The sequence below is a fragment of the Oncorhynchus mykiss genome, chromosome 19, assembly GCF_013265735.2.
Source record: "Oncorhynchus mykiss isolate Arlee chromosome 19, USDA_OmykA_1.1, whole genome shotgun sequence".
Taxonomy (NCBI): domain Eukaryota; kingdom Metazoa; phylum Chordata; class Actinopteri; order Salmoniformes; family Salmonidae; genus Oncorhynchus; species Oncorhynchus mykiss.
Genome location: NC_048583.1, coordinates 50,867,781 through 50,891,064, shown reverse-complemented (window position 1 = coordinate 50,891,064; position 23,284 = coordinate 50,867,781). Strand labels below are relative to the sequence as shown.

At 30.1% G+C, this 23,284-nt stretch overlaps 1 protein-coding gene across 1 annotated transcript in view; it reads left to right on the top strand.

Annotated features, from left to right (window-relative positions):
• Positions 1-23,284, top strand: part of ush2a (Usher syndrome 2A (autosomal recessive, mild)) — a 486,438-nt gene that overhangs the window by 280,717 nt on the left and 182,437 nt on the right. The window contains exons 45-46 of the mRNA XM_036955034.1: positions 6,175-6,392; positions 6,698-6,867. Coding sequence (XP_036810929.1) covers positions 6,175-6,392; positions 6,698-6,867 — 388 coding nt within the window. The remainder of the gene's footprint in view (positions 1-6,174; positions 6,393-6,697; positions 6,868-23,284) is intronic.

Here is a 23,284-nt window from a genome sequence, read left to right as displayed (position 1 = left end):
ACACCGGATTAGACAGGAGAAGTACTCCAGATATAAGAAACTGACCCTAGCACCCCGACACATAAACTACTGCAGCATAAATACTGGAGGCTGAGACAGGAGGGGTCAAGAGACACTGTGGCCCCATCCGATGATACCCCCGGACAGGGCCAAACAGGAAGGTGATAACCCCACCCACTTTGCCAATGCACAGCCCTCACACCATGAGAGGGATATCTTCAACCACCAACTTACCATCCTGAGACAAGGCCGAGTATAGTCCACAACGATCTCCACCACAACCCAAGGGGGGCGCCAACCCAAACAGGAAGATCACATCAGTGGCTCAACCCACTCAAGTGACGCACCCCTCCTAGGGACGGCATGAAAGAGCAACAATAAGCCAGTGACTCAGCCCCTGTACTAGGGTTAGAGGCAGAGAATCCCAGTGGAGAGAGGGGAACCGGCCAGGCAGAGACAGCAAGGGCGGTTCGTTGCTCCAGAGCCTTCCGTTCACCTTCACACTCCTGGGCCAGACTACACTTAAACATATGACCCAATTTTGGGGGGCTTCACCATGTTTCATTGAAATGTACAGCTGTGTGTCATCCGCATAGCAGTGAAAGTTAACATTATGTTTTCGAATGACATCCCCAAGAGGTAAAATATATAGTGAAAACAATAGCGGTCCTAAAACGGAACCTTGAGGAACACCGACATTTACAGTTGATTTGTCAGAGGACAAACCATTCACAGAGACAAACTGATATCTTTCCGACAGATAAGATCAGAACTTGTCAATTTGGGTTTCCAATCTCTCCAAAAGAATGTGGTGATCGATGGTATCAAAAGCAGCACTAAGGTCTCCGAGCACGAGGACAGATACAGAGCCTCGGTCTGATGCCATTAAAGGTCATTTACCACCTTCACAAGTGCAGTCTCAGTGCTATGATGGGGTCTAAAACCAGACGGAAGCATTTCATATACATTGTTTGTCTTCAGGAAGGCCGTGAGTTGCTGCGCAACAGCCTTTTCTAAAACGTTTGAGAGGAATGGAAGATTCGATATAGGCCGATAGTTTTTCATATTATCTGGGTCAAGGTTTGGTTTTTTCAAGAGAGGCTTTATTACTGCCACTTTTAGTGAGGTTGGTACACATCCGGTGGATAGAGAGCCGTTTATTATGTTCAACATAGGAGGGCCAAGCACAGGAAGCAGCTCTTTCAGTAGTTTAGTTGGAATAGGGTCCAGTATGCAGCTTGAAGGTTTAGAGGCCATGATTATTTTCATCATTGTGTCAAGAGATATAATACTACAACACTTGAGTGTCTCTCTTGATCCTAGGTCCTGGCAGAGTTGCAGACTCAGGACAACTGAGCTTTGAAGGAATACACAGATTTAAAGAGGAGTCCATAATTTGCTTTCTAATAATCATGATATTTTCCTCAAAGAAGTTCATAAATTTATTACTGCTGAAGTGAAAGCCATCCTCACTTGAGGAATGCTGCTTTTTAGTTAGCTTTGCGACAGTATCAAAAATACATTTTGGATTGTTCTTATTTTCCTCAATTAAGTTGGAAAAATAGGATGATCAAGCAGCATTGAGGGCTCTTCGATACTGCACGATACTGTCTTTCCAAGCTAGTTGGAAGACTTCTAGTTTGGTGTGGCGCCATTTCCGTTACAATTTTCTGGAAGCTTGCTTCAGAGCTCGGGTATTTTCTGTATACCAGGGAGCTAGTTTCTTATGGAAATGTTTTTATTTTTTAGGGGTGCAACTGCATCTAGGGTATTGTGCAAGGTTAAATTGAGTTCCTCAGTTAGGTGGTTAACTGATTTTTGTCCTCTGACGTCCTTGGGTAGGCAGAGGGAGTCTGGAAGGGCATCAAGGAATCTTTGTGTTGTCTGTGAATTTATAGCACGACTTGTGGTGCTCTTTGTTTGGGGATGAGCAGATTTTTTGTTGCAATTGCAAACGTAATAAAATGGTGGTCCGATAGTCCAGGATTCTGAGGAAAAACATTAAGATCCACAACATGTATTCCATGGGACAAAACTAGGTCCAGAGTATGACTGTGACAGTGAGTAGGTCCAGAGACATGTTGGACAAAACCCACCGAGTCGATGAAAAATTTGAATATTATCTGCTATGACTACAAGGTCCTATAGGAATTCAGGGAACTCAATGAGGAACGCTGTAATGGCCCAACAGTGCACAAAACCAGGTACATGCAGAAATGGTTTGTCGAGATCGGTGTGGAAGAACATGACTTGCCCTCACAGAGCCCTGACCTCAACCCCATCGAACACCTTTGGGATGAATTGGAAGACCGACTGCGAGTCAGGCCTAATCTCCCAACATCAGTGCCCGACCTCACTAATGCTCTTGTGGCTGAATGAAGCCTCAATCCACACAATACTTATTAGAACAGAGTGGACAAGACCAAACTGGGAAAAGGTTGTTTCTACACAGAATATCATACAAAATGATTGCTTGATGATAATTCTGAACTTCCCAATACCTTTCTGGTGCATTTCAGTCACTTCAAACCATACTTCCTTGAAACAAAAGTACTGTCAGATGTATTTGTAATAGACTGTCATAGCCCATAAAAAATGTAAACATTGACCTTTGATTACATCACTTTTTTTACATGGTGGGGTTGCAAATGTACATATTTTTTTTTCAAAATGGGGTCTTGGGCCTAACAAGTTTGGTAACCACTGCCTTAGACTTAGTCAACGGACAAACTGAACCCAGAACTCCCCTAACAGACCAGACTGACAAACCAGTTTCACTTATGGTATGTTGAGAAGCTATGGGGTATAACACTTTTCAAGGGGGTGAGGCTATTCAAGGGGGATGCTAGAGTATCAAGTTTTAATGTCACGTGCACAATTACAGTGAAATGCCTTTCTTGCGTTCTCCAAACCCAACAATGCAGAGTGGACATATTTAATGTAGGACAAAAAAATAACATGAGTTAGAACAAAAATACATAAGACATAAAAATAAGAAATAAGAACAGAAGAAAGAAGCTATATACAGGGTCAGTACCAATATTATAATGTGCAGGGACACTGGATCAATAGAGGTAGATATGCCATACCAAGCAGTGATGCAGCCAGTCAAGATGCTCTCAATGGTGCAACTGTAGAACTTTTTGATGATTTGAGGGCCCATGCCAAACCTTTTCAACCTCCTGAGGGGGAAGAGGCACTGTTGTGCCTTCGTCACAACTGTGTGCGTGTGAGTGGACCATTTTAAGTCCTTAGTGATTTGGACAGTGAGCAACTTGTAGCTCTCGACACTATCCACTCCATCTATGTGGATGGGGTTGTGCTTGCAACAGAGACATGCCATTTTCTTTGCAACTCTGCCTAGAAGGCCAGCATCCCGGAGTCGCCTCTTCACTGTTGACGTTGAGACTGGTGCTTTGCGGGTACTATTTAATGAAGCTGCCAGTTGAGGACTTGTGAGGCGTCTGTTTCTCGAGCTAGACACTCTAATGTACATGTCCTCTTGCTCAGTTGTGCACCAGGGCCTCCCACTAGCTTTTTAAAATTATCAACTTGGATTAGCTAACACATCGTGTCATTGGAACACAGAAGTGCTAATGGTAATGGGCCTCTGTACGCCTATGTAGATATTCCATTCAAAATTAGCCGTTTCCAGCTACAGTAGTCATTTACAACTTTAACAATGTCTACACTGTATTTCTGATCAATTTGATGTTCTTTTAATGGACAAGAAATGTGCTTTTCTTTCAAAAACAAGGACATTTCTAAGTGACTCCAAACTTTTGAACGGTAGTGTACATACATTTAAAAGCATTAACATGTAGTGTGTGTGCATCTATGAGTTCCACGTACATGTCAGTACATACACACAACAAGAAGGTCACATGGGGGAGAGGCGTTGGGCCGTGAGGTGTTGCTTTATTTGTTTTTTGAAACCAAGTTTGTTGTTCACTTGTACTCTTTGAGAGGGAAGAGAGTTCCATGCACTCATGGGTCTGTATAATACTGTACATTTCCTTGAATTTGTTCTGGACCTGGGGACTGTGAAAAGACCCCTGGTGAATATCTGGTGGGGAAAGTGTGTTTGTCAGTGCTGTGTGTAAGTTGACAATGCTTCCTTGTAAACAGGAAGCAGGAGTACAGAGTGATTTGCCGAATAGCGGATGAGGGAGGATCTTGAATGCTTGCTTGTGGGTGGAGTGACTTTATCACCCCTAATTGCGAAGGAGACGTGTTGATGGAAGTTGGGCGTCACATGTCTTAATGACGCGGAATTAAAATCGCTGGCGACAAGACAGGATGTTTTATCCTGAGGTGGAATGTATACAAAATCACGATAACAGCTGAAAACTCCCTCAGGAGGTAGAAGGGTCGGCATTTGACCATCAGGTATGGAGAAGGGCCTTTAGAGGAGACTCGTTGGTCTTCCATATTTTTATCTTTATTTAGACAGTGAGGAATGTAGATGTAGAGGGCTGTAGTTGTAGAGGGGAAACCGTGAGAATGTGTCTGGGGTGGGATTCGGTCCTATGTCGCTGCTGGACAACATGTGCAAAGTAGACTGCAGCTCTACTGCTGTGTCACGCTTCTGCAAACTAAGGCCTTTAGAGCCTTGTTATCGCCCCTTGTTTCATCAGCTCACCCTGTAATAAAGACAGTATGTGTACATATGTGTGTGTGCATATTGTACATCGATGTAAATGTGTGTGTGCCTGCATTCCTGTGTGTAATTATGAAAATGACCGGAGCTGTCGTACACTAGAAGCGTGTGAAGGATTCCTTGGTGTGTGTGTGTGTGTGTGTGCGTGCGTGCGTGCGTGCGTGCGTGCGTGCGTGAAGGAATCCGTACCATGAGCGCTTGGCAGTGGGAAGTGTGGAAGTAGCCATTCAGTGGAAATGGCCAGTCACATACTTGAGTGATTACAATATTTCCTCAGATTCAGTGCCATCTCTCCCCAGCTCATAGTTGATATCACTGCCTATAACCTCCATTGAATAAATCCATAAATATAATTTGCTGTGTGGCCGAGCCCGAACGTTTTGCTGGCCGCTCACACTCTCTAAATGAGCTGATTTGCACATCGCTGTGTGTGCCCTCGATTCTAATCCCAGGAATAGGGCCCTCCAAATCACTGTTTGTCCTTGTGATGTCACTCTTGACGTTCCGTTGTCAAATGATAATTCCGCCACACTCTCTCTTCTCATCTCCTCGCTTCTCACCACACACACACGCACGCACGCACGCACGCACACACACACACACACAGTGCACAAGGCTTTTCTTCCTTCCACATTGATGAAATAATAATCCCTAGTTTTCCTTTGTTCTTTTCCACTATAAAAGGCTATAGTCACTGTAACAAGAAATTATGTTTACTGAACAAAAATTAAAATGCAACATTATAACGATTTTACTGCGCTAAAGTTTATATGAGGAACTCAGTCAATTATAATGTATTCATTAGGCCCTAATCTATGGATTTCACATGACTGGGAATACAGGTATGCATCTTTTGGTCACAGATACCTTAAAATAAATGGGCCTCACAATGGGCTTCACAAGGGCCTCACAATAGGACTCACAATGGGCCTCACAATGGGCTTCACAATGGGCCTCACAATGGGACTCACAATGGGCCTCACAATGGGACTCACAATGGGCTTCACAATGGGTCTCTGTAAAATTCTCTAAAATGATGTTGGAGGTGATTTATGGTAGAGAAATTAACATTAAATTATCTGGCAAAAGCTCTGGGGGACATTCCGGCAGTCATCATGCCAATTGCACACTCCCACAAAACTTGAGACATCTGTGGCATTGTGTTGTGAGACAAAACTGCACATTTTAGAGTGACCTTATATTGTCCCCAGCACCTGTGTAATGATCATGCTGTTTAATCAGCTTCTTGATATGCCACACCTGTCAGGTGGATGGATTATCTTGGCAAAGGAGAAATGCTCACTAACAGACTGGGGACAGACTAGTAGACAGACTGGGGTTGATGTGTAGGGTGTTGAGGAAAAAATCAAACCAATCAGGTTGGCAATCATGAGAGCGAGAGTAGGGAGTTTGGGAACCATTCTAAACCTGTGTTTATTGTTGTCTGTTTTGTCTCTCTCTCTCTCTCTCTCTCTCTCCCTTCCCTCTCTCCTGCCCCCACTCCTTCCCTCTAGGTCCAGGTCCCGTGGACCCCCCTGTGGTGTCAGCCCTCCAGTCGCATAGTGTGTCAGTCTCCTGGGCCCCCCCAGCCCAGCCCAACGGGGGGATCACCCACTACACTCTCCACCTCACCTCCACCCTGTCCCTGTCACACAGCACTGCTACAGTACCAGGCAACACTACCAGTTACAGCCTCTATAACCTCCTGCCCTACCAACTCTACAGCCTGCAGGTGGGTGGGAGGATGGTTTGGTGTGATTAATAGGTGGATGGATGGATGGATGGATGGATGGATGGATGGATAGGTAGGTAGGTAGGTAGGTAGGTAGGTAGGTAGGTACGTAGGTAGGTAGGTAGGTAGGTAGGTAGGTGGGTGGGTAGGTAGGTAGGTAGGTAGGTAGGTAGGTAGGTGTGATGGATGGATGGATGGATGGATGGATGGTTTGGTGGGATGGATGGATTGTTTGGTGTGATGGATGATTCAACACATTAAAGTCTATGCCTGTCTAACTGTATTGTCCTCTGTCGTGCTGTTAGGTGGAGGCCTGTACCCCGGCAGGGTGTACTCTCTCTGGGGAGTCCCAGTCCTTCCATACCCCCGCTGCCCCACCGGAGGGAGTCCCGGTCCCCCACCTCTACTCTGACACCCCCACCTCAGTAGTACTGTCCTGGGGAGCCCCGGAGAGGAGCAACGGAGAACTGGAGGGGTGAGACATCATAACAAGAGATGATGGCTTTAATAACACTCTATTCCCCATGGTGTGCTCTACTTTGGACAGCATCATGTGGCCCTCGCAAATGTGGCCATAGTAAACCATAGTGAAACATAGTAAAACATAATAAAACATAGTAAAACATAGTAAACCATAGTGAAACATAGTAAACCATAGTAAAATATAGTAAAATATAGTGAAACATAGTAAAACATAATACAACATAGTGAAATATAGTGAAACATAGTAAAACATAATAAAACATAGTGAAATATAGTGAAACATAGTAAAACATAATAAAACATAGTACAACATAGTGAAACATAGTAAACCATAGTGAAACATAGTAAACCATAGTGAAACATAGTAAACCATAGTGAAACATAGTAAAACATAATACAGCATAGTGAAATATAGTGAAACATAGTAAACCATAGTGAAACATAGTAAAAAAAATTAATAAAACATAGTGAAATATAGTGAAACATAGTAAACCATAGTGAAACATAGTAAACCATAGTGAAACATAGTAAAACATAATACAGCATAGTGAAATATAGTGAAACATAGTAAACCATAGTGAAACATAGTAAAACATAATAAAACATAGTGAAATATAGTGAAACATAGTAAAACATAATACAACATAGTGAAATATAGTGAAACATAGTAAAACATAATACAACATAGTGAAATATAGTGAAACACAATAAAACATAGTGAAATATAGTGAAACATAGTAAAACATAATACAGCATAGTGAAATATAGTGAAACACAATAAAACATAGTGAAATATAGTGAAACATAGTAAAACATAATACAACATAGTGAAATATAGTGAAACATAGTAACACATAATACAACATAGTAAAACAGAGTGAAACATAGTAAAACATAATACAACATAGTGAAACATAATAAAACATAATACAACATAGTGAAACATAGTAAAACATAATACAACATAGTAAAACAGAGTGAAACATAGTAAAACATAATACAACATAGTAAAACAGAGTGAAACATAGTAAAACATAATACAACATAGTGAAATATAGTAAAACATAATACAACATAATAAAACATAGTAAAACATAGTAAACCATAGTGAAACATAGTGAAATATAGTGAAACATAGTAAACCATAGTGAAACATAGTGAAATATAGTGAAACATAGTACAACATAATACAACATAGTGAAATATAGTGAAACATAGTAAAACATAATACAACATAGTGAAATATAGTGAAACATAGTAAAACATAATACAACATAGTGAAATATAGTGAAACATAGTAAAACATAATACAACATAATAAAACATAGTAAAACATAGTAAACCATAGTGAAACATAGTGAAATATAGTGAAACATAGTAAAACATAATACAACATAGTAAAACATAGTAAAACATAGTAAACCATAGTGAAACATAGTGAAATATAGTGAAACATAGTGAAATATAGTGAAACATAGTAAAACATAGTGAAATATAGTGAAACATAGTAAAACATAATACAACATAGTGAAATATAGTGAAACATAGTAAAACATAATACAACATAGTGAAATATAGTGAAACATAGTAAAACATAATACAACATAATAAAACATAGTAAAACATAGTAAACCATAGTGAAACATAGTGAAATATAGTGAAACATAGTAAAACATAATACAACATAGTAAAACATAGTAAAACATAGTAAACCATAGTGAAACATAGTGAAATATAGTGAAACATAGTGAAATATAGTGAAACATAGTAAAACATAGTGAAATATAGTGAAACATAGTAAAACATAATACAACATAGTGAAATATAGTGAAACATAGTAAAACATAGTGAAATATAGTGAAACATAGTAAAACATAATACAACATAGTGAAATATAGTGAAACATAGTAAAACATAATACAACATAGTGAAATATACTGAAACATAATACAACATAGTGAAACATAGTGAAATATAGTGAAATATAATACAACATAGTGAAATATAGTGAAACATAGTAAAACATAATAAAACATAGTAAAACATAGTACAACATAGTGAAACATAGTAAACCATAGTGAAACATAGTAAACCATAGTGAAACATAGTGAAACATAGTAAACCATAGTACAACATAGTAAAACAGAGTGAAACATAGTAAAACATAGTACAGCATAGTAAAATATAGTAAAACATAGTGAAACATAGTGAAACATAGTAAAACATAGTGAAATATAGTGAAACATAGTAAACCATAGTGAAACATAGTAAAACATAATACAGCATAGTGAAATATAGTGAAACATAGTAAAACATAATACAACATAGTGAAATATAGTGAAACATAGTAAAACATAATACAACATAGTGAAATATAGTGAAACATAGTAAAACATAATACAACATAGTGAAACATAGTAAAACATAATACAACATAGTAAAACAGAGTGAAACATAGTAAAACATAATACAACATAGTGAAACATAATAAAACATAATACAACATAGTGAAACATAGTAAAACATAATACAACATAGTAAAACAGAGTGAAACATAGTAAAACATAATACAACATAGTAAAACAGAGTGAAACATAGTAAAACATAATACAACATAGTGAAATATAGTAAAACATAATACAACATAATAAAACATAGTAAAACATAGTAAACCATAGTGAAACATAGTGAAATATAGTGAAACATAGTAAAACATAATACAACATAGTGAAATATAGTGAAACATAGTAAACCATAGTGAAACATAGTGAAATATAGTGAAACATAGTAAAACATAATACAACATAGTGAAATATAGTGAAACATAGTAAACCATAGTGAAACATAGTGAAATATAGTGAAACATAGTAAAACATAATACAACATAGTGAAATATAGTGAAACATAGTAAAACATAGTGAAACATAGTACAACATAATACAACATAGTGAAATATAGTGAAACATAGTAAAACATAATACAACATAGTGAAATATAGTGAAACATAGTAAAACATAATACAACATAGTGAAATATAGTGAAACATAGTAAAACATAGTGAAACATAGTACAACATAGTGAAACATAGTAAAACATAATACAACATAGTGAAATATAGTGAAACATAGTAAACCATAGTGAAACATAGTGAAATATAGTGAAACATAGTAAAACATAATAAAACATAGTGAAATATAGTGAAACATAGTAAACCATAGTGAAACATAGTAAACCATAGTGAAACATAGTAAAACATAATACAGCATAGTGAAATATAGTGAAACATAGTAAACCATAGTGAAACATAGTAAAACATAATAAAACATAGTGAAATATAGTGAAACATAGTAAAACATAATACAACATAGTGAAATATAGTGAAACATAGTAAAACATAATACAACATAGTGAAATATAGTGAAACACAATAAAACATAGTGAAATATAGTGAAACATAGTAAAACATAATACAACATAGTGAAATATAGTGAAACACAATAAAACATAGTGAAATATAGTGAAACATAGTAAAGCATAATACAACATAGTGAAATATAGTGAAACATAGTAAAACATAATACAACATAGTAAAACAGAGTGAAACATAGTAAAACATAATAAAACATAGTGAAACATAATAAAACATAATACAACATAGTGAAACATAGTAAAACATAATACAACATAGTAAAACAGAGTGAAACATAGTAAAACATAATACAACATAGTAAAACAGAGTGAAACATAGTAAAACATAATACAACATAGTGAAATATAGTAAAACATAATACAACATAATAAAACATAGTAAAACATAGTAAACCATAGTGAAACATAGTGAAATATAGTGAAACATAGTAAACCATAGTGAAACATAGTGAAATATAGTGAAACATAGTACAACATAATACAACATAGTGAAATATAGTGAAACATAGTAAAACATAATACAACATAGTGAAATATAGTGAAACATAGTAAAACATAGTGAAACATAGTACAACATAGTGAAATATAGTGAAACATAGTAAAACATAATACAACATAGTGAAATATAGTGAAACATAGTAAACCATAGTGAAACATAGTGAAATATAGTGAAACATAGTAAAACATAATAAAACATAGTGAAATATAGTGAAACATAGTAAACCATAGTGAAACATAGTAAACCATAGTGAAACATAGTAAAACATAATACAGCATAGTGAAATATAGTGAAACATAGTAAACCATAGTGAAACATAGTAAAACATAATAAAACATAGTGAAATATAGTGAAACATAGTAAAACATAATACAACATAGTGAAATATAGTGAAACATAGTAAAACATAATACAACATAGTGAAATATAGTGAAACACAATAAAACATAGTGAAATATAGTGAAACATAGTAAAACATAATACAACATAGTGAAATATAGTGAAACACAATAAAACATAGTGAAATATAGTGAAACATAGTAAAACATAATACAACATAGTGAAATATAGTGAAACATAGTAAAACATAATACAACATAGTAAAACAGAGTGAAACATAGTAAAACATAATACAACATAGTGAAACATAATAAAACATAATACAACATAGTGAAACATAGTAAAACATAATACAACATAGTAAAACAGAGTGAAACATAGTAAAACATAATACAACATAGTAAAACAGAGTGAAACATAGTAAAACATAATACAACATAGTGAAATATAGTAAAACATAATACAACATAATAAAACATAGTAAAACATAGTAAACCATAGTGAAACATAGTGAAATATAGTGAAACATAGTAAACCATAGTGAAACATACTGAAATATAGTGAAACATAGTACAACATAATACAACATAGTGAAATATAGTGAAACATAGTAAAACATAATACAACATAGTGAAATATAGTGAAACATAGTAAAACATAGTGAAACATAGTACAACATAGTGAAATATAGTGAAACATAGTAAAACATAATACAACATAGTGAAATATAGTGAAACATAGTAAAATATAATACAACATAGTGAAATATAGTGAAACATAGTAAAACATAATACAACATAATAAAACATAGTAAAACATAGTAAACCATAGTGAAACATAGTGAAATATAGTGAAACATAGTAAAACATAATACAACATAGTAAAACATAGTAAAACATAGTAAAACATAGTAAACCATAGTGAAACATAGTGAAATATAGTGAAACATAGTGAAACATAGTGAAATATAGTGAAACATAGTAAAACATAGTGAAATATAGTGAAACATAGTAAAACATAATACAACATAGTGAAATATAGTGAAACATAGTAAAACATAGTGAAATATAGTGAAACATAGTAAAACATAATACAACATAGTGAAATATAGTGAAACATAGTAAAACATAGTGAAATATACTGAAACATAATACAACATAGTGAAACATAGTGAAATATAGTGAAATATAATACAACATAGTGAAATATAGTGAAACATAGAAAAACATAATAAAACATAGTAAAACATAGTACAACATAGTACAACATAGTGAAACATAGTAAACCATAGTGAAACATAGTAAACCATAGTGAAACATAGTAAACCATAGTGAAACATAGTAAACCATAGTACAACATAGTAAAACAGAGTGAAACATAGTAAAACATAGTAAAATATAGTAAAACATAGTGAAACATAGTGAAATATAGTGAAACATAGTAAAACATAGTGAAATATAGTGAAACATAGTAAACCATAGTGAAACATAATAAAACATAGTGAAATATAGTGAAACATAGTAAAACATAATACAACATAGTGAAATATAGTGAAACATAGTACAACATAATACAACATAGTGAAATATAGTGAAACATAGTAAAACATAATACAACATAGTGAAACATAGTAAAACATAATACAACATAGTAAAACAGAGTGAAACATAGTAAAACATAATACAACATAGTGAAACATAATAAAACATAATACAACATAGTGAAACATAGTAAAACATAATACAACATAGTAAAACAGAGTGAAACATAGTAAAACATAATACAACATAGTAAAACAGAGTGAAACATAGTAAAACATAATACAACATAGTGAAATATAGTAAAACATAATACAACATAATAAAACATAGTAAAACATAGTAAACCATAGTGAAACATAGTGAAATATAGTGAAACATAGTAAAACATAATACAACATAGTGAAATATAGTGAAACATAGTAAAACATAATACAACATAGTGAAATATAGTGAAACATAGTAAACCATAGTGAAACATAGTGAAATATAGTGAAACATAATACAACATAGTGAAATATAGTGAAACATAGTAAAACATAATACAACATAGTGAAATATAGTGAAACATAGTAAAACATAGTGAAACATAGTACAACATAGTGAAATATAGTGAAACATAGTAAAACATAATACAACATAGTGAAATATAGTGAAACATAGTAAAACATAATACAACATAGTGAAATATAGTGAAACATAGTAAAACATAATACAACATAGTGAAATATAGTGAAACATAGTAAACCATAGTGAAACATAGTAAACCATAGTGAAACATAGTAAACCATAGTAAAATATAGTAAAACAGAGTGAAACATAGTAAAACATAGTACAACATAGTAAAATATAGTAAAACATAGTACAACATAGTAAAATATAGTAAAACATAGTGAAACATAGTGAAATATAGTGAAACATAGTAAAACATAGTGAAACATAGTAAAACATAATACAGCATAGTGAAATATAGTGAAACATAGTAAACCATAGTGAAACATAGTAAAACATAATAAAACATAGTGAAATATAGTGAAACATAGTAAAACATAATACAACATAGTGAAATATAGTGAAACATAGTAAAACATAATACAACATAGTGAAATATAGTGAAACACAATAAAACATAGTGAAATATAGTGAAACATAGTAAAACATAGTGAAATATAGTGAAACATAGTAAAACATAATACAACATAGTGAAATATAGTGAAACATAGTAAAACATAATACAACATAGTAAAACATAGTGAAATATAGTGAAACACAATAAAACATAGTGCAATATAGTGAAACATAGTAAAACATAATACAACATAGTGAAATATAGTGAAACACAATAAAACATAGTGAAATATAGTGAAACATAGTAAAACATAATACAACATAGTGAAATATAGTGAAACATAGTAAAACATAATACAACATAGTAAAACAGAGTGAAACATAGTAAAACATAATACAACATAGTGAAACATAATAAAACATAATACAACATAGTGAAACATAGTAAAACATAATACAACATAGTAAAACAGAGTGAAACATAGTAAAACATAATACAACATAGTGAAATATAGTAAAACATAATACAACATAATAAAACATAGTAAAACATAGTAAACCATAGTGAAACTTAGTGAAATATAGTGAAACATAGTAAACCATAGTGAAACATAGTGAAATATAGTGAAACATAGTACAACATAATACAACATAGTGAAATATAGTGAAACATAGTAAAACATAATACAACATAGTGAAATATAGTGAAACATAGTAAAACATAGTGAAACATAGTACAACATAGTGAAATATAGTGAAACATAGTAAAACATAATACAACATAGTGAAATATAGTGAAACATAGTAAAACATAATACAACATAGTGAAATATAGTGAAACATAGTAAAACATAATACAACATAATAAAACATAGTAAAACATAGTAAACCATAGTGAAACATAGTGAAATATAGTGAAACATAGTAAAACATAATACAACATAGTAAAACATAGTAAAACATAGTAAACCATAGTGAAACATAGTGAAATATAGTGAAACATAGTGAAACATAGTGAAACATAGTAAAACATAGTGAAATATAGTGAAACATAGTAAAACATAGTGAAATATAGTGAAACATAGTAAAACATAATACAACATAGTGAAATATAGTGAAACATAGTAAAACATAGTGAAATATAGTGAAACATAGTAAAACATAATACAACATAGTGAAATATAGTGAAACATAGTAAAACATAATACAACATAGTGAAACATAGTGAAATATAATACAACATAGTGAAATATAGTGAAACATAGTAAAACATAATAAAACATAGTAAAACATAGTACAACATAGTACAACATAGTGAAACATAGTAAACCATAGTGAAACATAGTAAACCATAGTGAAACATAGTAAACCATAGTACAACATAGTAAACCATAGTACAACATAGTAAAACAGAGTGAAACATAGTAAAACATAGTAAAATATAGTAAAACATAGTGAAACATAGTGAAATATAGTGAAACATAGTAAAACATAGTGAAATATAGTGAAACATAGTAAACCATAGTGAAACATAGTAAAACATAATACAGCATAGTGAAATATAGTGAAACATAGTAAACCATAGTGAAACATAATAAAACATAGTGAAATATAGTGAAACATAGTAAAACATAATACAACATAGTGAAATATAGTGAAACATAGTACAACATAATACAACATAGTGAAATATAGTGAAACACAATAAAACATAGTGAAATATAGTGAAACATAGTAAAACATAATACAACATAGTGAAACATAGTAAAACATAATACAACATAGTAAAACAGAGTGAAACATAGTAAAACATAATACAACATAGTGAAACATAATAAAACATAATACAACATAGTGAAACATAGTAAAACATAATACAACATAGTAAAACAGAGTGAAACATAGTAAAACATAATACAACATAGTAAAACAGAGTGAAACATAGTAAAACATAATACAACAGTGAAATATAGTAAAACATAATACAACATAATAAAACATAGTAAAACATAGTAAACCATAGTGAAACATAGTGAAATATAGTGAAACATAGTAAAACATAATACAACATAGTGAAATATAGTGAAACATAGTAAACCATAGTGAAACATAGTGAAATATAGTGAAACATAGTAAAACATAATACAACATAGTGAAATATAGTGAAACATAGTAAACCATAGTGAAACATAGTGAAATATAGTGAAACATAGTAAAACATAATACAACATAGTGAAATATAGTGAAACATAGTAAAACATAGTGAAACATAGTACAACATAGTGAAATATAGTGAAACATAGTAAAACATAATACAACATAGTGAAATATAGTGAAACATAGTAAAACATAATACAACATAGTGAAATATAGTGAAACATAGTAAAACATAGTGAAACATAGTACAACATAGTGAAATATAGTGAAACATAGTAAAACATAATACAACATAGTGAAATATAGTGAAACATAGTAAAACATAATACAACATAGTGAAATATAGTGAAACATAGTAAAACATAATACAACATAATAAAACATAGTAAACATAGTAAACCATAGTGAAACATAGTGAAATATAATACAGCATAGTGAAATATAGTGAAACATAGTAAACCATAGTGAAACATAGTAAAACATAATAAAACATAGTGAAATATAGTGAAACATAGTAAAACATAATACAACATAGTGAAATATAGTGAAACATAGTAAAACATAATACAACATACTGAAATATAGTGAAACACAATAAAACATAGTGAAATATAGTGAAACATAGTAAAACATAGTGAAATATAGTGAAACATAGTAAAACATAATACAACATAGTGAAATATAGTGAAACATAGTAAAACATAATACAACATAGTAAAACATAGTGAAATATAGTGAAACACAATAAAACATAGTGAAATATAGTGAAACATAGTAAAACATAATACAACATAGTGAAATATAGTGAAACACAATAAAACATAGTGAAATATAGTGAAACATAGTAAAACATAATACAACATAGTGAAATATAGTGAAACATAGTAAAACATAATACAACATAGTAAAACAGAGTGAAACATAGTAAAACATAATACAACATAGTGAAACATAATAAAACATAATACAACATAGTGAAACATAGTAAAACATAATACAACATAGTAAAACAGAGTGAAACATAGTAAAACATAATACAACATAGTAAAACAGAGTGAAACATAGTAAAACATAATACAACATAGTGAAATATAGTAAAACATAATACAACATAATAAAACATAGTAAAACATAGTAAACCATAGTGAAACATAGTGAAATATAGTGAAACATAGTAAACCATAGTGAAACATAGTGAAATATAGTGAAACATAGTACAACATAATACAACATAGTGAAATATAGTGAAACATAGTAAAACATAATACAACATAGTGAAATATAGTGAAACATAGTAAAACATAGTGAAACATAGTACAACATAGTGAAATATAGTGAAACATAGTAAAACATAATACAACATAGTGAAATATAGTGAAACATAGTAAAACATAATACAACATAGTGAAATATAGTGAAACATAGTAAAACATAATACAACATAGTAAAACATAGTAAACCATAGTGAAACATAGTGAAATATAGTGAAACATAGTAAAACATAATACAACATAGTAAAACATAGTAAACCATAGTGAAACATAGTGAAATATAGTGAAACATAGTGAAACATAGTAAAACATAGTGAAATATAGTGAAACATAGTAAAACATAGTGAAATATAGTGAAACATAGTAAAACATAATACAACATAGTGAAATATAGTGAAACATAGTAAAACATAGTGAAATATAGTGAAACATAGTAAAACATAATACAACATAGTGAAATATAGTGAAACATAGTAAAACATAATACAACATAGTGAAACATAGTGAAATATAGTAAAACATAATACAACATAGTGAAACATAATAAAACATAATACAACATAGTGAAACATAGTAAAACATAATACAACATAGTAAAACAGAGTGAAACATAGTAAAACATAATACAACATAGTGAAATATAGTAAAACATAATACAACATAATAAAACATAGTAAAACATAGTAAACCATAGTGAAACTTAGTGAAATATAGTGAAACATAGTAAACCATAGTGAAACATAGTGAAATATAGTGAAACATAGTACAACATAATACAACATAGTGAAATATAGTGAAACATAGTAAAACATAATACAACATAGTGAAATATAGTGAAACATAGTAAAACATAGTGAAACATAGTACAACATAGTGAAATATAGTGAAACATAGTAAAACATAATACAACATAGTGAAATATAGTGAAACATAGTAAAACATAATACAACATAGTGAAATATAGTGAAACATAGTAAAACATAATACAACATAATAAAACATAGTAAAACATAGTAAACCATAGTGAAACATAGTGAAATATAGTGAAACATAGTAAAACATAATACAACATAGTAAAACATAGTAAAACATAGTAAACCATAGTGAAACATAGTGAAATATAGTGAAACATAGTGAAACATAGTGAAACATAGTAAAACATAGTGAAATATAGTGAAACATAGTAAAACATAGTGAAATATAGTGAAACATAGTAAAACATAATACAACATAGTGAAATATAGTGAAACATAGTAAAACATAGTGAAATATAGTGAAACATAGTAAAACATAATACAACATAGTGAAATATAGTGAAACATAGTAAAACATAATACAACATAGTGAAACATAGTGAAATATAATACAACATAGTGAAATATAGTGAAACATAGTAAAACATAATAAAACATAGTAAAACATAGTACAACATAGTACAACATAGTGAAACATAGTAAACCATAGTGAAACATAGTAAACCATAGTGAAACATAGTAAACCATAGTACAACATAGTAAACCATAGTACAACATAGTAAAACAGAGTGAAACATAGTAAAACATAGTAAAATATAGTAAAACATAGTGAAACATAGTGAAATATAGTGAAACATAGTAAAACATAGTGAAATATAGTGAAACATAGTAAACCATAGTGAAACATAGTAAAACATAATACAGCATAGTGAAATATAGTGAAACATAGTAAACCATAGTGAAACATAATAAAACATAGTGAAATATAGTGAAACATAGTAAAACATAATACAACATAGTGAAATATAGTGAAACATAGTACAACATAATACAACATAGTGAAATATAGTGAAACACAATAAAACATAGTGAAATATAGTGAAACATAGTAAAACATAATACAACATAGTGAAACATAGTAAAACATAATACAACATAGTAAAACAGAGTGAAACATAGTAAAACATAATACAACATAGTGAAACATAATAAAACATAATACAACATAGTGAAACATAGTAAAACATAATACAACATAGTAAAACAGAGTGAAACATAGTAAAACATAATACAACATAGTAAAACAGAGTGAAACATAGTAAAACATAATACAACAGTGAAATATAGTAAAACATAATACAACATAATAAAACATAGTAAAACATAGTAAACCATAGTGAAACATAGTGAAATATAGTGAAACATAGTAAAACATAATACAACATAGTGAAATATAGTGAAACATAGTAAACCATAGTGAAACATAGTGAAATATAGTGAAACATAGTAAAACATAATACAACATAGTGAAATATAGTGAAACATAGTAAACCATAGTGAAACATAGTACAACATAGTGAAATATAGTGAAACATAGTAAAACATAATACAACATAGTGAAATATAGTGAAACATAGTAAAACATAATACAACATAGTGAAATATAGTGAAACATAGTAAAACATAGTGAAACATAGTACAACATAGTGAAATATAGTGAAACATAGTAAAACATAATACAACATAGTGAAATATAGTGAAACATAGTAAAACATAATACAACATAGTGAAATATAGTGAAACATAGTAAAACATAATACAACATAAAAAAACATAGTAAACATAGTAAACCATAGTGAAACATAGTGAAATATAATACAGCATAGTGAAATATAGTGAAACATAGTAAACCATAGTGAAACATAGTAAAACATAATAAAACATAGTGAAATATAGTGAAACATAGTAAAACATAATACAACATAGTGAAATATAGTGAAACATAGTAAAACATAATACAACATACTGAAATATAGTGAAACACAATAAAACATAGTGAAATATAGTGAAACATAGTAAAACATAGTGAAATATAGTGAAACATAGTAAAACATAATACAACATAGTGAAATATAGTGAAACATAGTAAAACATAATACAACATAGTAAAACATAGTGAAATATAGTGAAACACAATAAAACATAGTGAAATATAGTGAAACATAGTAAAACATAATACAACATAGTGAAATATAGTGAAACACAATAAAACATAGTGAAATATAGTGAAACATAGTAAAACATAATACAACATAGTGAAATATAGTGAAACATAGTAAAACATAATACAACATAGTAAAACAGAGTGAAACATAGTAAAACATAATACAACATAGTGAAACATAATAAAACATAATACAACATAGTGAAACATAGTAAAACATAATACAACATAGTAAAACAGAGTGAAACATAGTAAAACATAATACAACATAGTAAAACAGAGTGAAACATAGTAAAACATAATACAACATAGTGAAATATAGTAAAACATAATACAACATAATAAAACATAGTAAAACATAGTAAACCATAGTGAAACATAGTGAAATATAGTGAAACATAGTAAACCATAGTGAAACATAGTGAAACATAGTGAAATATAGTGAAACATAGTACAACATAATACAACATAGTGAAATATAGTGAAACATAGTAAAACATAATACAACATAGTGAAATATAGTGAAACATAGTAAAACATAATACAACATAGTGAAACATAGTGAAATATAGTAAAACATAATACAACATAGTGAAACATAATAAAACATAATACAACATAGTGAAACATAGTAAAACATAATACAACATAGTAAAACAGAGTGAAACATAGTAAAACATAATACAACATAGTGAAATATAGTAAAACATAATACAACATAATAAAACATAGTAAAACATAGTAAACCATAGTGAAACTTAGTGAAATATAGTGAAACATAGTAAACCATAGTGAAACATAGTGAAATATAGTGAAACATAGTACAACATAATACAACATAGTGAAATATAGTGAAACATAGTAAAACATAATACAACATAGTGAAATATAGTGAAACATAGTAAAACATAGTGAAACATAGTACAACATAGTGAAATATAGTGAAACATAGTAAAACATAATACAACATAGTGAAATATAGTGAAACATAGTAAAACATAATACAACATAGTGAAATATAGTGAAACATAGTAAAACATAATACAACATAATAAAACATAGTAAAACATAGTAAACCATAGTGAAACATAGTGAAATATAGTGAAACATAGTAAAACATAATACAACATAGTAAAACATAGTAAAACATAGTAAACCATAGTGAAACATAGTGAAATATAGTGAAACATAGTGAAACATAGTGAAACATAGTAAAACATAGTGAAATATAGTGAAACATAGTAAAACATAGTGAAATATAGTGAAACATAGTAAAACATAATACAACATAGTGAAATATAGTGAAACATAGTAAAACATAGTGAAATATAGTGAAACATAGTAAAACATAATACAACATAGTGAAATATAGTGAAACATAGTAAAACATAATACAACATAGTGAAACATAGTGAAATATAATACAACATAGTGAAATATAGTGAAACATAGTAAAACATAATAAAACATAGTAAAACATAGTACAACATAGTACAACATAGTGAAACATAGTAAACCATAGTGAAACATAGTAAACCATAGTGAAACATAGTAAACCATAGTACAACATAGTAAACCATAGTACAACATAGTAAAACAGAGTGAAACATAGTAAAACATAGTAAAATATAGTAAAACATAGTGAAACATAGTGAAATATAGTGAAACATAGTAAAACATAGTGAAATATAGTGAAACATAGTAAACCATAGTGAAACATAGTAAAACATAATACAGCATAGTGAAATATAGTGAAACATAGTAAACCATAGTGAAACATAATAAAACATAGTGAAATATAGTGAAACATAGTAAAACATAATACAACATAGTGAAATATAGTGAAACATAGTACAACATAATACAACATAGTGAAATATAGTGAAACACAATAAAACATAGTGAAATATAGTGAAACATAGTAAAACATAATACAACATAGTGAAACATAGTAAAACATAATACAACATAGTAAAACAGAGTGAAACATAGTAAAACATAATACAACATAGTGAAACATAATAAAACATAATACAACATAGTGAAACATAGTAAAACATAATACAACATAGTAAAACAGAGTGAAACATAGTAAAACATAATACAACATAGTAAAACAGAGTGAAACATAGTAAAACATAATACAACAGTGAAATATAGTAAAACATAATACAACATAATAAAACATAGTAAAACATAGTAAACCATAGTGAAACATAGTGAAATATAGTGAAACATAGTAAAACATAATACAACATAGTGAAATATAGTGAAACATAGTAAACCATAGTGAAACATAGTGAAATATAGTGAAACATAGTAAAACATAATACAACATAGTGAAATATAGTGAAACATAGTAAACCATAGTGAAACATAGTGAAATATAGTGAAACATAGTAAAACATAATACAACATAGTGAAATATAGTGAAACATAGTAAAACATAGTGAAACATAGTACAACATAGTGAAATATAGTGAAACATAGTAAAACATAATACAACATAGTGAAATATAGTGAAACATAGTAAAACATAATACAACATAGTGAAATATAGTGAAACATAGTAAAACATAGTGAAACATAGTACAACATAGTGAAATATAGTGAAACATAGTAAAACATAATACAACATAGTGAAATATAGTGAAACATAGTAAAACATAATACAACATAGTGAAATATAGTGAAACATAGTAAAACATAATACAACATAATAAAACATAGTAAACATAGTAAACCATAGTGAAACATAGTGAAATATAATACAGCATAGTGAAATATAGTGAAACATAGTAAACCATAGTGAAACATAGTAAAACATAATAAAACATAGTGAAATATAGTGAAACATAGTAAAACATAATACAACATAGTGAAATATAGTGAAACATAGTAAAACATAATACAACATACTGAAATATAGTGAAACACAATAAAACATAGTGAAATATAGTGAAACATAGTAAAACATAGTGAAATATAGTGAAACATAGTAAAACATAATACAACATAGTGAAATATAGTGAAACATAGTAAAACATAATACAACATAGTAAAACATAGTGAAATATAGTGAAACACAATAAAACATAGTGAAATATAGTGAAACATAGTAAAACATAA